General features: G+C 25.2%; 1 protein-coding gene across 3 annotated transcripts; it reads right to left on the bottom strand.

Moving 5' to 3' along the window:
• Positions 1–226: 226 nt before the first annotated feature.
• On the bottom strand, positions 227–14,111 carry LOC145836125 (sodium-coupled monocarboxylate transporter 2-like). 3 transcript variants are annotated; one of them, XM_082943935.1, is made up of 14 exons: positions 14,037–14,111; positions 9,365–9,468; positions 8,944–9,132; positions 8,399–8,464; positions 8,110–8,229; positions 6,701–6,855; positions 6,485–6,625; positions 6,064–6,282; positions 5,416–5,528; positions 5,203–5,360; positions 4,367–4,548; positions 4,205–4,308; positions 3,656–3,824; positions 227–293 (listed from the first exon to the last, which is right to left on the bottom strand). In XM_082943935.1, exons 1-13 carry the CDS (start codon positions 14,083–14,085, stop codon positions 3,673–3,675), a joined length of 1,752 nt encoding a protein of 583 aa, XP_082800061.1. In that variant the 5' UTR covers positions 14,086–14,111; the 3' UTR covers positions 227–293; positions 3,656–3,672. The 3 variants fall into 3 exon arrangements, with proteins under 3 accessions (XP_082800061.1, XP_082800060.1, XP_082800062.1); XM_082943934.1 differs by lacking the exon at positions 227–293 and having other exon boundaries at positions 3,492–3,824; XM_082943936.1 differs by lacking the exons at positions 227–293; positions 8,399–8,464 and having other exon boundaries at positions 3,492–3,824.
• Positions 14,112–14,564: the final 453 nt, after the last annotated feature.

Below are 14,564 nucleotides of genomic sequence, written 5' to 3'. Positions count from 1 at the left end.
CTGCAAAGTACAAAAAACAACAGGGACAACGCATAATGACGTAATAAGGGGTACAGGGCAACTTACGTTTTCTTAATAGTTGTAACTACTTTTTTTTAAAACTAAAACTGTTGTGATTTTGCTCGAGTTGTCCCTGCTCGAGTTGTCTTTGCTCGAGTTGTCTTTGCTCGAGTTGCCTCTGCTCGAGTTGTCTTTGCTTGAGTTGTCCCTGCTCGAGTCGTCCTTGCTCCAGTTATCCTTGCTTGAGTTGCTCCTGCTTGAGTTGCCCTTGCTCGAGCTCAACTTTTCACTACCTGTCTTATTGTTCGCGCGTTGTAATGAATTTTTAATAAAGCAAGATCATGATTTTTAATTCACTTTCATTCACATTTAAATAGCTGTAATTTTAAAAAAGATTTTTTTTACAATGCATTGCTTTTTGGTAAAGAAAATCTGAGCTGAAATAAATGTATATAAACTAAATGTATCTAATTTGTTCAACTTTTTAGACACTACAAATGCTAAAAAGTATTTATATTTAAAAACTATTTATCGGGACAGCAAAACAAAGTATTAGGAAATACTAGAAGCTAAGAAAGCAGTTTTTTTAAGCTATAGAATTGAAAAAAAAGAGCTTTTTTTTTTGCAAAATTGTAAATGTGCCTGCAGCTTGATAAAAAAATTAGAAAAATTAGTTAAATAATTATGTACTATATCAACATTAAAAAAAAAATATTTGAAACTAAATGGTAAAAATTCATACTAAGTTTAAATATAAAGATACCGAACTTAAATTTAAACAAGTTTTCAACATTTAGTTTTTTCATTAACATTTTTAGGTTTTTACATTTTCATTGTACATTTTGTAATGAATAAATCTTTGAGCTTTATCAATGGTAATGTACTTAATCTACATTTTCAAAAAAAAAACAACTTAAATTAAATGATAAAAGTTAGATTTAAACATATAATAAATTCAACTAGCTCATATTTAAACAAGCTGTAAGATTTAAAACAACAACTTTTCATTAGGTTTTTAAGACTTTTAAATTAATACATCTAAGAGCTTTACATTTATATCATTGAGTCTAGTTTTGTTTGCTCTGCCTCAGCATTTCAAACTGCTTCTAGTGTGACCAAAGAAAAGTGAACTAGAGATTAAATAAATTTATTTTACATTTTAAAAATGTCTTGTTTTTTTATTATAACTACAAATGTTGACTTAGTTTTTAAAGTTTCTACGAGTTCTGTCCATTTAAAATTTTTATACATTATAATACCCAAATATTTATGTTTTCCAAAACTTTTATTTTTGAATATAAAACCATACACTTTGTTTCCCTAAAATATTGATTAAATTTGTTTACAATAGCCAGTATGAATGTTTTTATAGTTCCAAACTATAGTTGGTACTGTCTTGTACGTACATATGTGTTTTGTTCATAACTAGTAAAGTAATGTGACATCTGCAAAATTTGAAACCCTTAACTAGTACAGTTATATATTTCATAAAAATGTAGTAGAAACAATAAGGGTCCGAACACTTAGTCCTGCGGCACTCTAACATCAATGTTTTCAATAATAGAGACATCTACCCCAAAATTCACAAACTGTTTTATTACAGTTCGGTATAATCCCAACAATAAACTTATACCATAGTATTCTAATATGTTTAACGAATTCCCCTTATCTAACATGTATCAAAACCTTTACTTATATATGTATGTATCTAGCAGTACCAGAATCTTTCTTATAATTAGAAATGTAACCGTAATATTTGGTGTAAGTTTCAAAACTACTCATAAATACGCCTAAAACCTATTTTATTAATCTTCATCATTATGTCCAGTCCAGAACATCTAGGGTAAGTTTCAAATTATGGCCTCTATACTAGTCATAGCAAGCCACCCTTTAGCTCCTTTGCAGCTTATTGCCCCCAAATTATCTGAAATGGCTCACTCTGGGAAGGATTGATTTAGTTTGAGCTTTAAAATGTTTCCTTAATATATAGTGTAAGTTTCAAAACTATTCTTAAATACGCCTAAGACATTTTTTAGTCTGTTTATCATCAATTCCAGAATATTTAGTGTAAGTTTATAATTGTGGCTTTATGTCACTTTTACTAGTCACGCCCTCCTCTTTAAGCCCATTTGCAGCTTATAACCTTCTAAACTTCTATATATGGCCCACTTTTGGAAACCCTGCTTCAATGTTTTGTACTATATAATCCAACTCAGAACTTTTAATATATTCAAATTTAATAAATTTAACAGTATTCTTTTTATTTAGATTATTTGTGGCATCAGTTAGAAGTTTATTGGTATCAATTTTTTTTACAATGTATTAGCTTTTAGTTTTCAAGTTATTTATCTTTATACCGCTATAAGTAAAATTTTGAGTCATATAATAGTACAATAAAATTAATAATAAAAAAGATATAGTAATATATGTAAGACTCGATAACTAAAAGCTTCTTTCGTATACCAGGTTCTTAGACTAAACTTTTTGAGCATTTTTATTTTGCCGTTAAATAAACAATAATGTGTCTTCGTTCAAAAACATCTAAAGACATAAAAACATTTTAAAACCTAAAAATATTACCATTAAAATGGTCGTTCATTTACATTATTAAACAAAAGTTGTTTCAGAATTTGTTACTGGTGAAATTTTAAAGTACTTTGAACCTAATCTATAAAACAAGAAAATTGTTTTTAAAGCATGCTTTTAACTTCAAATCCTACTAATATTTTTACTATTTTTTAACTTAGAGTATTTTTTTTTCTTTCAAAACTATATATAATCAAATAAAAATAGATAATCACTTCGATAAATACAGTTCTTTAGTAGACAACAAAATAATTTTTTTCAGATATTTTGTTTACAACTAGAGTATAAAAAGTTAAGACGTATTTAAATTTTTACAACTTATAATAATTAAGTAAAAAAATCGAATATAAAAAATTACTTAACACAAAAAATAACTTAACTTTTTTTTTAATTTACTAAAGCTTTCTTAAAGACAGTTTATTTATTTGTTATTAGTTATGTAAACGGTGATTAAAAAAATATACTTTGTTTCTTTTAGTATTATTTTCTTAGCGTAAATTTATTGTTTTAAGAACCCTCATAAGAAACTACTTTTAGTTGATTTCAATAGTTGTGTATTTTGTTTTAAAAGTCTGAACTCTAAAAATTAAAACTATTTTTCTAAATTCATATAATTATTCAACTGATTTGATAATCGTACTAGATGTTGACTTAAGTGTTAAGTAACTTATTTTGTAGAACTTGGTCAAAATTCAAATGATTGTATGATAGATCTTAAAGTTTCTCAATAGATATAATATAAAAAAGCATTAAAAAACGTATAATTGTAAATATAAAATTAGTACAACTCTAAGTAGTGTTAATTTGATTATATGCAAGTTATTATTTTATTGAATAAATTTCTTCATTAAGACTAAACATCATATAGAAGTTAAATTTTTGACTTTTGCAAAGTAGAAGCCCTTCAAGTTAATCCGCATCAAATTTCAACAAAAACTTTATAAAAGTCATTAACATTTACCATACTTTGTTTGAATAAGTTTAAATTGAATAAAAATCCATAAACCTTAATATAGGCTGTATGTGTAGCTTTAGAATTATTGAAAATCTTATAAAAAAGTGGAAAAACTTGTTTAATGTTGTGTTTTACAGGTTTAATGGCTTCATTTCTTCACTATGTGGTTTAGAGTAGTCAGAAACTCCAAACATAAAAAACTTTCGTACACATAAAGGAAACTTTTTACTGCTTACTATCGGGAAAAAAAGACTAGGATCGGCATCTTTTGCTTTTTGATGACCTTTAAAATTAAAAAATGTTGAATTAACTATTTAGAAGTTTAATAAAAGATTTCATTTTTACTTTTATTTTATAAACTCGGATAAAATAAAGAATACAGCCAATAAAGTCATTTTTTAAATTGCAACTTAAAATACTTTATGACTTTCAATTAAATAAAAAACGCAATCTTATAGCTTATTATAAGTAAGTTTTGACAGTTATATCTTAAAACTATAGTTTTGTTGAAAATTCTCTTAGTATTAAATAATAAGATCTTTTTCTATTAAGCATTATAAAAAGTTAAAACTAAAAAAAAATTGTTCATAAATTTACCGTACAAAGTAAAAATTCAATATTTTAGGTTGAGTTAAGTTATTTAAATTTGTAGTATATCCTTACCAGTAATAAATGAGAAAATTAAAGCACAACTAATTGACACGAAAAATCCAAAAAACCCAAGGTAAGGAGTCGGTATTTGATAAAATGTGTCAGCCAAGAGCGGTCTAAGAAAAATTAGAATGTAAAAACTTTATTTAACGAGTGAATAAATAAGCTAAGTACCTTTCTTGTTCGTTACTTATATCATCGACAGAACTTAAAAGTATGGTTGAGTTTGTAATTACAGTGCAGTTTTCTGTAGATCCTTCATAGATAAAATCTTTGTGCGTTTTACCCCAAACTTTTTGGCCTATTGTTACCCAAGCATTGAAAACTGTTCCTACCAGTAGTCCAACAAAACCACCCTACGAGTTTGTTATGTGCTTTTTTCTAAACTTTTACAAGTTGTGTAAAGTAGATCATAAAAAACCTTTTCCATACTAAATTGTTATATCTATTTTTATTACAAAAACGTTATGTCATTGTGTTTTTTTCTGCTTTTTATTACACAATACTTAAAGGATTGTAAAAATGAGGAAAAATAGCTTTGGAAAAAAGTCACAAAGCTTTTAAAAACAAATTAAAACAATTTCTGCGCACAGTAAATTTATTCCTACGAAAACTACTTTAAATAAATAGTAATAATTTTTCTAAGGGAATATTTCTTCAACGATTAATTCAAATTATAACACCACACATTATTGATAAAACAAACTGAAAATATTCGAATATTCAAATTTATTGTTGAGTTTTGAAATACTAATCTATAATTAAAAATACCAAAGCTAAATTGGATAAATGGTACATTATTAAAAAAAAACTACTTTAGCATATTTTTTATCAAGACACCTGTTAAACTTAAGTTTAAAGAAGGTTAAATCTTGAATTTAGTATGTATTAGTAAGATTAACTACATAGTAAACAACTATGGGTTATGTAGACCATCTTTAAAATTTAGTTTATAGTAAACACGGATGTTTAATGAACCTTAAAATACATATTAAGTCAAAACAACTAACTTTTTTTGTTATCCATGGAAACATCAATCCAGCAAGAAAGATCGCGCTCACAGGAGAATTAAAAGTAGAGTCAACAATCATCAGCATATCATAAGCAACGTTTCCTAGCTTGCTGACCAACATTGCAAGAATCAATATTATAAGTGACAAAAGCACAGCTAAAACAAAAACAAGGTAAACATTTGAAAAAAAGATAAATATAGTTATACAAACATAAAGCGCGGCTTATTTTCATTCCCTTTTCGTCGCTCATTTCTTTCAAGTTTGGTCTTACAAACACTTCTAGTATCGTCATAGCAACAGAGTTAGTTCCTGATGATACCGTGCTAGAAAATTATACGGAAACTTAAGTAAGTATAACATTTAATGTAAAAAAAGTAGTTTAAAGTTTTATAAGTAACAAGCTAGATTAGATAGACAAAATCTTTTATAGGTTTACATAGTTAAAAAAGTACTATTAAGATTCTAATTAAACAAAAATAATTGTTTTAAAAACAGAGAAAAGCTTTTTGATCAAAGCATTGTTTGCAGAATAAACTTTTGAAACAAAATAGTATAATTCAAGTTATACAAAGGTTATAACAAATCAAGTAAAGTCTTCGCTCAAAACTAATATGTAACGAAATAATTGTAAAGTTAGAAAACGGTTTAATTAAATTAACCGTATCTATGTAAATTGTTATGAACAAGAATCTTATTTTAAGCTGTTCGAATTAAAAGATAAATTGCGGGTTGTATTGGCAAGTCTCTGATTTGTTCCTAATAAACTAGATAAAAATATTATTAAATATGTAAACAAAACTAACTACAAATTATAGGTTTGTTAGATTTGTTTATAAGCCATTTAATATATCTAACTACCTAAGCATTCCACTGTATATTGAAGCAACAAATAATCCTGAAAATCCTGGTAGGTTTTTGAAAAGTTTCACAACCATGAGAGGAATCATCTGATCTGCAAAATCTATTTCTCCTGATTTTATTGGATCACATCCTTTGTAAAACAAAAACATTGGTATACCATTTAAAAATCCAAGTCCGTATATAACAGTTGAAAGGAAAACGAAAATCATCATTGTCCTTAAAAGTAGTTAATTTTTAAATTACTTAAGTATATAGTAAAGTATATCTAACTTATAACAAACCTAAAAGTTAATTGTTTCGCATGTTAAGGTTTATGTTTGTTTTTGAAAGTAATGATAATAAAATTTAAAATTTTTTGAATCTTAGCATAACTTTTTTTTCAACTTGTAACTACATATGAAAAAATAAAATAAATAACTTTTTGGCATCAGTTTGATTTTCACAAGATTGTAACCGCTGTGTCATCGACTGGTTTGTGCAAACATAATAAATGTATGAAAATGACATTCCAAAAACGTAAGAGTAGAACGTATAAGTTTCGTTTAGGTTTAGATTGAAACTGTTATTTAAAATAAACGAAATAAAATATGCAGTTTAAAAGTTAGAGTAGTTTTAAATAAAATTTAGTACATACTCAAAAAAATTGTTTAGACCAGCATCATCAAGAGCTTTAACAGAGCTACCAAAACCTCCAACTTGTATTGAAGCATATATAAAAACCGTTATACCTCCAGACAGCATTATCAATGACTGAATTCCATCTACCCATACAATGGATTTTAAACCACCCTTTAAAAGTTTTAAAAATCATAAATAGCTTTATGAGGACTAGAAATTAATAAGAAATAATTGAAATTTAATAGAAGTTAAGAAATGAATTTCAATTCACTTATGATAGCTATTTTTTTGTTGTTGGAAAGTTAAGTTTTGATTTGTTTACCATAATTTAAAAAATATATTATTATAAATATTTTCCTATTAATAAAAAACTCATTTAATTAAATTTATACTTAATACTTAGTTTTTTGTTTTTGTTTTTGCTACTTATGTTATTATTGTTTTTGCTTTGTATAATGTTCTCTATTGCAGTTGTATTTTTTTTGTTAGAGAATTAGTTATAAGATTTAGTTGAAATTAGTTTTTTTTTATGTTATAGAAAGTATACTTTTTATTGAAAATTTTCAACATTTTTGAACGTTTGTATGTAGTATTACAAACGTACGGTTATGAACTTTGTTTGTTGCTATTTTTTCGATATTATTTTTGATTTTATACAAAATTTTATTTTAAAAATGCTAATTTTGATGTTATTCTAAATCAAAATATTAAATAAAGTTAATATACTAGTTTTTTTAGATCAACTTTACTAATACAGAATTATAGATTTAAAATTAAAGTTTTCCTCTTTTTCACTAAAAATAATTTAATATGTAGTAAACGAACAAAGTACTTTAATATTAGTTTTATAATTATCAGTGCTTTAAATTTTTTATCATATAGATTCGATCATCAGACTACAAGCTTTCGGTAAACTGGACCCGGTTTCCGTTTTTTATTGAAATTCGTCACTCAGTTGCAACCAAAAAACCCTGCAGTGGTCAATTTATAAACGGTTTATGATACTTTGCCTGAAAGTACCGTTTGCTAGTATGATAACTGTTTACAGATTGACAACTGAAGACTTCTTTGGTTGCGACTGGCTGACGACTAAAAAAAACTTATTCCGGGTCTCAGTTTACCGAAAGCTTGTGGTCTGATAATCGAAAAGGTATGATCGAAACCTCATGCTAATTTGAGCTTATTTCACGGCATACGGAAGTGTAAGCTAAAGCTCTGTATATTTTCGCTGATGTTTTCTTTGATGGTTTAAAACTTTAAAAGAAATATAGTTTTAGTTTATACTAGCCAAACAACGAAATAAAAAAATACAAAATTTCATAATCCAATTTTAAATACGTATAAGATCTGATTATCAAAATACGTTTGCAAATACCTTTATCTAGTTATGTTTTGTATTTATATTATCATTTAATGAATATTAACTGAAGTCGTGTAAATGCAGCAAATGAAAACGGTAATGACAATGCTCCAACCAACAGAGATAGGAGTTACTAAACTTAGCGCTGCAGCAGTCATCTGAGTTCCTATGGCCATCCAGGATACCTTTTAACCGGTTCAATTTGTTAACAAAACTTCCTTGAACTAAATTTTAAAGTATTCTTACATTTGCAAGTTTGTTATTTTTTTGTAAATAAAAAGTATATTTAAACGTCATACATCGCTTTGAACTTTTGGTATAAACGAATATGTTCTAAATAACAAAAATTCTAACCTGTTGGAAAATGTAGACGAAAACACAAAGAATTTTTACCATTGAGTTGTAGCGAAGCTCGAAAAACTGAGTTATAAGATTTAGAGTTAAATTGTTCTAAGTATTACATACTTTTTTTTTAGCTTTGATAATTTTGATTGTTTTTTTTGTAAAATCCTTTTAGTATTTTTAAATTTTAGTCTGTAATTTATTATAAAAACTAAAGTATTAAACATAAGTTCAACTAGTTCAGTTTTTTTTTTTTTTTTAAATATCCAAAACAACTGGTATCCAATTTTTACTCAAAAAATTGAATGTAAAATGTAATGCATTAAATTTTACTTTGAGATTTACATCACATAAAACAATATTTTAATAAACTTCTACTAAAGTGCTGTTATGATTTTGAAATAAACTTATTGATATTAAACAATAATTTTCAAAGTTTGTAACATCTTTATAAGTTGTAAGTATTATTAAGGTTATTTGAAGGGTATTGGTATATTTTGAAAAATACTCGACGTTAAGTTAAATTTTATGAAATTTTCACTCAAATGCTTTTTTACCTCAAAAATATTAGAAGGCTGTAAACGAAAGAGTAAAGGTAATACAAACATTGTACACGGAAAAGCAGTTACAGCACATGATGCAAGAGCCCAGAAGTTTTTTGTGCCTTGCTGATGTACCATAACAGGACTGCTTATAAAAGCTATTGCGGAGATGTATGTTACAGCCATTGAAGTTCCCAAAAGGAACTAAAATGTTCAGTTTTTTTAGATTATTTAATCTAAATTTTTTAACTAAAACTCTATTATTTATCTAACACTCTAAACCTTTAAATTAAATTAAAAAAATTAAAAAGAAGCCTTGCTTAAAATTAATCTATTTAAACTATTCGTTTTTTATTTTTAACTGTTTTGAATATATAAACTCATAGAGTTGTAAACATTTATTTTTTTCACATAGGTAATCAATCTATGAACTCACAGGAGAAATTTGTTTGCTTCCAAAGTAGTAATTTTCTAAGTTTTGTTTTTTTCGGTCCTGTATTCCATGATATACGCCTACACCAATAGCAACCAATAGTGAACCTATTTTTATTAAATTTTTTGAAATTAAAACTAATGATTAAAATTTTATGTGAACTTTTTTATTTTAACATCTTTGATTTTAATAAAAAGTATGAAACTATAATATCTAAAAAGATTAGTATTAATGGTTTATTTTTTTTTTTAAAGTTTTATTTAATTTAAATTTAACTTTTGTAATAAACTTAGAAAGATCGATATATAGACTGCTGTCCAGGGGTTTGAAAAACTGTGTAAACTTAATAACAGGCTTTAAAATATATTTAGGTTTAATTAAAACTTAAAAAAGTAAAAACTTTAGAGTCACATGAGATATTAACCTTTTTAACTCCTAGTTTAGATTTATTTAGTATCAACAAAAAAAGTAATTAAATCGGATTTTTACATATTCGATCAAAATCGTTTTGTTTAAGTGGTTTACAATAAAATATAAAAAATATAAACCTGTTACTAACATAAATTACGTACAAATCTAACATAATTAGCTACTTTATTGTATCTTTAAAAAGAAATTTGATGACAATATATGCTAAAGAAATGTAAAAGTTTCATTATCAAATATCAGTTTTAAATTAAATATAGGCTCTACTAAATAACTTTAAAGTATGATACTGTCACCACAAAGCTTTATTTTTTAAGAAAGTCACAGCAAAACATAAAGTTGAATACAATTGGCAAACAAAAAGTTCAACTGAAAGTTAGTAATAGTAATAATTTTGTAGTTCATTGGAATTGAGTATCATTGGTTTTGCATAGAAATATCTAAAACCGCATCAACATGTGTACTATATGCAACCTTGAAAAACTTCATACTAAAATGGCAGATAAGAGAGCGATCTTAAAAAAATAATATATCACAGTACCCGCTCTCTAAAGTCAATTTTTTTTAAGTTTAAGTTAACAAAAATGATTTAATATATTGTTTATAATTTTAGTGCTATTATTATATTTTCCCTACAACTATTTATATTTTACTTAAACAATAGCCTTGTCAGAGTATACATTTTTTTAATTTAACTATATGTTAGTAATTAATTTGTATTAACTTCGTACCTCAGTTAATTGAAATTTTTAACTAGTAAGTATCTTTATAGTAGCTATATAATCTTTAATGTCTCTAGTATTTAAACTTATAAAATAAAAGTTTTAAAGTAGCTATAATTACATCTAGAAACTCAAAATTATTAATTAAATTTTGTATGCATTAAAAATAACTTTTTTATTAGAAGCAATTATTAATTTCATCACTTCTGAGTTCTGCGGTATTTAAACTGTGGTTAATGATTAATTTTACAAGTAATCAATATTATTTCATATTTTGTAACTTTATAGTTTTGGAATTAAGTTTTGCCGTTAAGCTAGTTAATTAATAAAACAATATACTTTTATAAAATATTTGTATCTCTATTTTTACTAAATTTATATACGTTTATATAACTTTTTAATTTGTCTACACACTATCACAACCAAGGTAAACATATCAAAATATAATTTTATAACTGTAAACGTTTTTAGAAGTTCGAAACTATATTTATCAGGAAAATTAATAGAGGAAAAGAATTTTATTTAAAATTTTGATAATGTTTATTTTTCAAACTTGTAAATTGCTAAAAATTATATTTATAACAAAAAGTATAAATTATTAATTATAAACAAAACATGTATTACGAAGAACAGTGTTTACATAACGAACGTTACCTTGGCTGAAATAGAATTTTTTGATTTTTTTTTTTAAATCAAACTTTTAAACCAATTGTTTCCAATTTCTTTAATGCTAACTTGGAACTTTTTCTTTTATTCTAAAAAACGTTCTTTTGCTAACTTTTCACAATAATTTTCATCGAAATGGGGTTTTACTTTTGTGGTGGGGTCTCTTAAAAAACTTAATGTTTTTTTGCTTTTTTTCACTTTGAAACGTTTTTCCCCAAAAATCTTAAATTCTTAGCATGATCAAAAAATCCCTTAATTTACGTAAACAAAAAATTTAGGTAAAACTTGTATAGGTCATATATTTAAAAACAATAATAAGTTGGGATTCATATAACAACGTTATAAAACTTAATTATATAAGTCTGCTAAAAATAAAACTTATTAAAAACATAATTTACTTTTCCTATAAATCTATGTAAAAAAAATCCAAAACCGTGCAAATTTGGAACTTTTCTGAAAAATTTAACTAAGCATATGTTATAAACAAAGAAAGTTGAAAAAAAAATAATAACGTCTCAAAACTCAATTTAATAAGTATGTTAATAATAAAAAAGTTTGAAAGAAAAAATTGGAGAAAAACGTTGCAAAGTGAAAATATTCAAAAAAACATTAAATTTTTAAAGGGGCCCACTTCAAAAGTAAAACCCCAATTCAATGAAAATTATTGTAAAAAGCTAAGCAAAAGAACGTTCTTTAGAATAAAAAAAAAGTTAGCATTAAAGAAATTGGAAATAATAGGTTTTAAAGTTCGGTTTAAAAAAATATATATACCAAAAACGTTATTCGAGTCAAAAAACGCTCGTGTTTACATATATTTAGTATTATTTTTTTATGGATTGAATATTGCCAGAGTGCTTCTGTTTAATTTTTGTTTTAGAGCTAAACATATTATATATTACAAAGCAACTTTTTATCGATATTGCTTTCAGTTGTTGCAATGTTTATTGTAATTAATACAATATATGCATATCGGAAAAAAAGTATTTTTAAAATATATACATAATTAATAATCTAATGCAAAAATATTAAAAACATTAAATTCATGAATAAAGTAAGTGAAAGAGTAATAAAAATTAGCATAAGCAAATACTATCTATTAATTGATTAAAAACTTTGTTTTTAATAAATAAACATTATTAAATACAGGTTAATAAAGTAAAGAACGATTTTAAATTTTAATATCGTGATTTTTTAAATATAGATTGAGTAGTTGTAAGTAAATTGAATCAGTTTATAATAAAAAAGTAGTTACTAATTGCTTTTGTTATTTTTACTACTCTTTTGATTACTCCGTTACCATACTAGTTTAAAAATCTTATCTCATTTTGGCTTTGTTTTATCTGATCAGAACAGCTTGAAATATATCTTGTTTATCGAATTTGTTTGTCCTGTTTTTTTTACTATATAGTTACTAGACAAAAGTGCTTGATTATATAAAATCATAGAATGACAAAAACTAGACATTATTAGATATGAAGCATTAATAAAGCAATAAAGAAAAGAGTTTCCAGTGTTGTCAAACTTTTATTATGGTTATAACTTTACTAAGCTAAGTATAACAATCCAAATTATAAATGTTATTACAATAAGGTAAATGACCTGATCGCTTAGAGGTCCTAATGACGGTTTTGAAAACTCTCTGACTTAAACATTGCGAGACCGAAGGACATAGCTACAAAAAAAGAATCTACAAATCTACTGCTGTAAAAATTAGTTTTATTAAATTCTGGTAAAGAAATTATAAGTCATCTGTAACAGCTTTAAACTGAATTTTATCAATGAAACGTTTATACTCTATATTTTAATACAGTGGTCGTCAAGGTGTACACTGGTGCAAATTAGTGTACACAAAATTTATTTTGGGGTGCACGAAATTTTTGCGGTAGATGAAACATATTTTGGGGTGCATAAATTTTTTAGGTCACCCAAAAAAAAAATAGACGGTTTATTATTTTTATGTGATAAAGTTAATTAGTAAAGCTAAATACAGCCCTAATTACTTATTTTAATTCCTCTTTGTTTATGTCAAAAAAAAACATTTTTCTACCTTCTTATCCTTTTAATTTAAATAAAGTTTATAATGTAATAAGTCTTTTTCTAGGCAATATTCCTAAAGATTTTTCTCAAAGAAATCCTTAAAGACTCAAAATGGTTAGTGTACAATTTATTTTAATTAAATTTTCTTGTTTAAGTTTTGTTCTACAACATAAATTCCTACTATATTATTAATTAGTAAATGAGTACCATTTTATTGTAAAAAGGGGTTGCGGAAATGTTGTTCAACAAGTCTCTAAGATCTGAGCGGTATAGATAAAATACTGTTTTTAAAACATGCTAAAATAAACAAAAAAATATTAAAGTGGACATAAGGTCAACTGTTTAGTTTGCTTATATATTCTCAGTTCAGGTCATAGAGTATTTTCATGTAAATTAAAAAGTTTTAAAGAACTGAAAGCACAGAGATTTCCGTTAAGGATAATAAAAACAATTGAAATTGTTTATATGTTTTTAACCACTACTGGCGCACTTACTCGAGTCTAGGGGTGCACCATATATATTTTTTGCAATTTGGGGTGCACAGATTTTAATCAGCTTGACGACCACTGTTTTAATATATGATACATTTTGACACATAAATTCATTTTACTTCTGTTTTTAAAACGTATTCAATTTTTTTTTCCTTAGAATTATATACTATAAACTATGTGATACCAACTTTTACATGTTAGTACTTTTTTACAAAAAATAAAAATTACTTGAAACTTTTAAACGATTTGTACGAGTGATAGTGTAGAAAATTATAATAAAAAATTCACAAGTTAAAAATATAAGTTTTTATCAAATTACATTCAGAAACTTACCAATAAAAAGGACTAAATCAACGATTCCAAAGTTACTTTCAGCATTCATATTCTTTAAGTGTCTAAAAAATCTGTTAGTCTGAAAAAATATTTATGATATCAATTTATTAAAATAATTATTTTTTTAAGACATTTGTTAGTAATAAGTACACCTTTTAAAACTAAAAGATTGTATAAAACTTAAATTTTTTTAAAACGTAAAATTGATCACTACAACTTACAAGTGAAAAATATTTTAACTTGAGGAAACTTAATACTGCACTGGTGTTATATTTTCAGTGATAGTAAGTTTTTTTGAAAACATAAGTTCATAATCTCTTACAAAGTAACAAATTTTGATAAAGTGTTTAAAATATTTTTTTCTGATAAAAACGGTAAATTTAATTCAACCAAAAGTATTTGTTAGACTGAACTAAAAAATAACTTTTATAATTACAAACTTTAATTACTACATTAATTGCGGGTTAAAAATAACACAAAACTTCATTCTAGTTTAATTAGCATAGATAGTAGTAGGGAAAAGTTTAG

The sequence above is a fragment of the Thalia democratica genome, chromosome 5 (assembly GCF_965202585.1).
Source record: "Thalia democratica chromosome 5, ktThaDemo2.hap1.1, whole genome shotgun sequence".
Taxonomy (NCBI): domain Eukaryota; kingdom Metazoa; phylum Chordata; class Thaliacea; order Salpida; family Salpidae; genus Thalia; species Thalia democratica.
Note: the sequence above shows the minus strand (reverse complement) of the source record. Positions and strands in the feature narration are given on the sequence as shown.

Bases quoted from the DNA above. Each gene is read 5' to 3' on its own strand.
- LOC145836125 (XM_082943935.1), bottom strand. From the start codon at position 14,085: ATGAATGCTGAAAGTAACTTTGGAATCGTTGATTTAGTCCTTTTTATT. The intron at 6,626-6,700 runs GTATGTACTAAA...TTTAAATAACAG, and splicing joins GGTCTAAACAATTTTTTTGA to TTTCAATCTAAACCTAAACG. The intron at 6,283-6,484 runs GTTATTTATTTT...ACTACTTTTAAG, and splicing joins AATCAAACTGATGCCAAAAA to GACAATGATGATTTTCGTTT.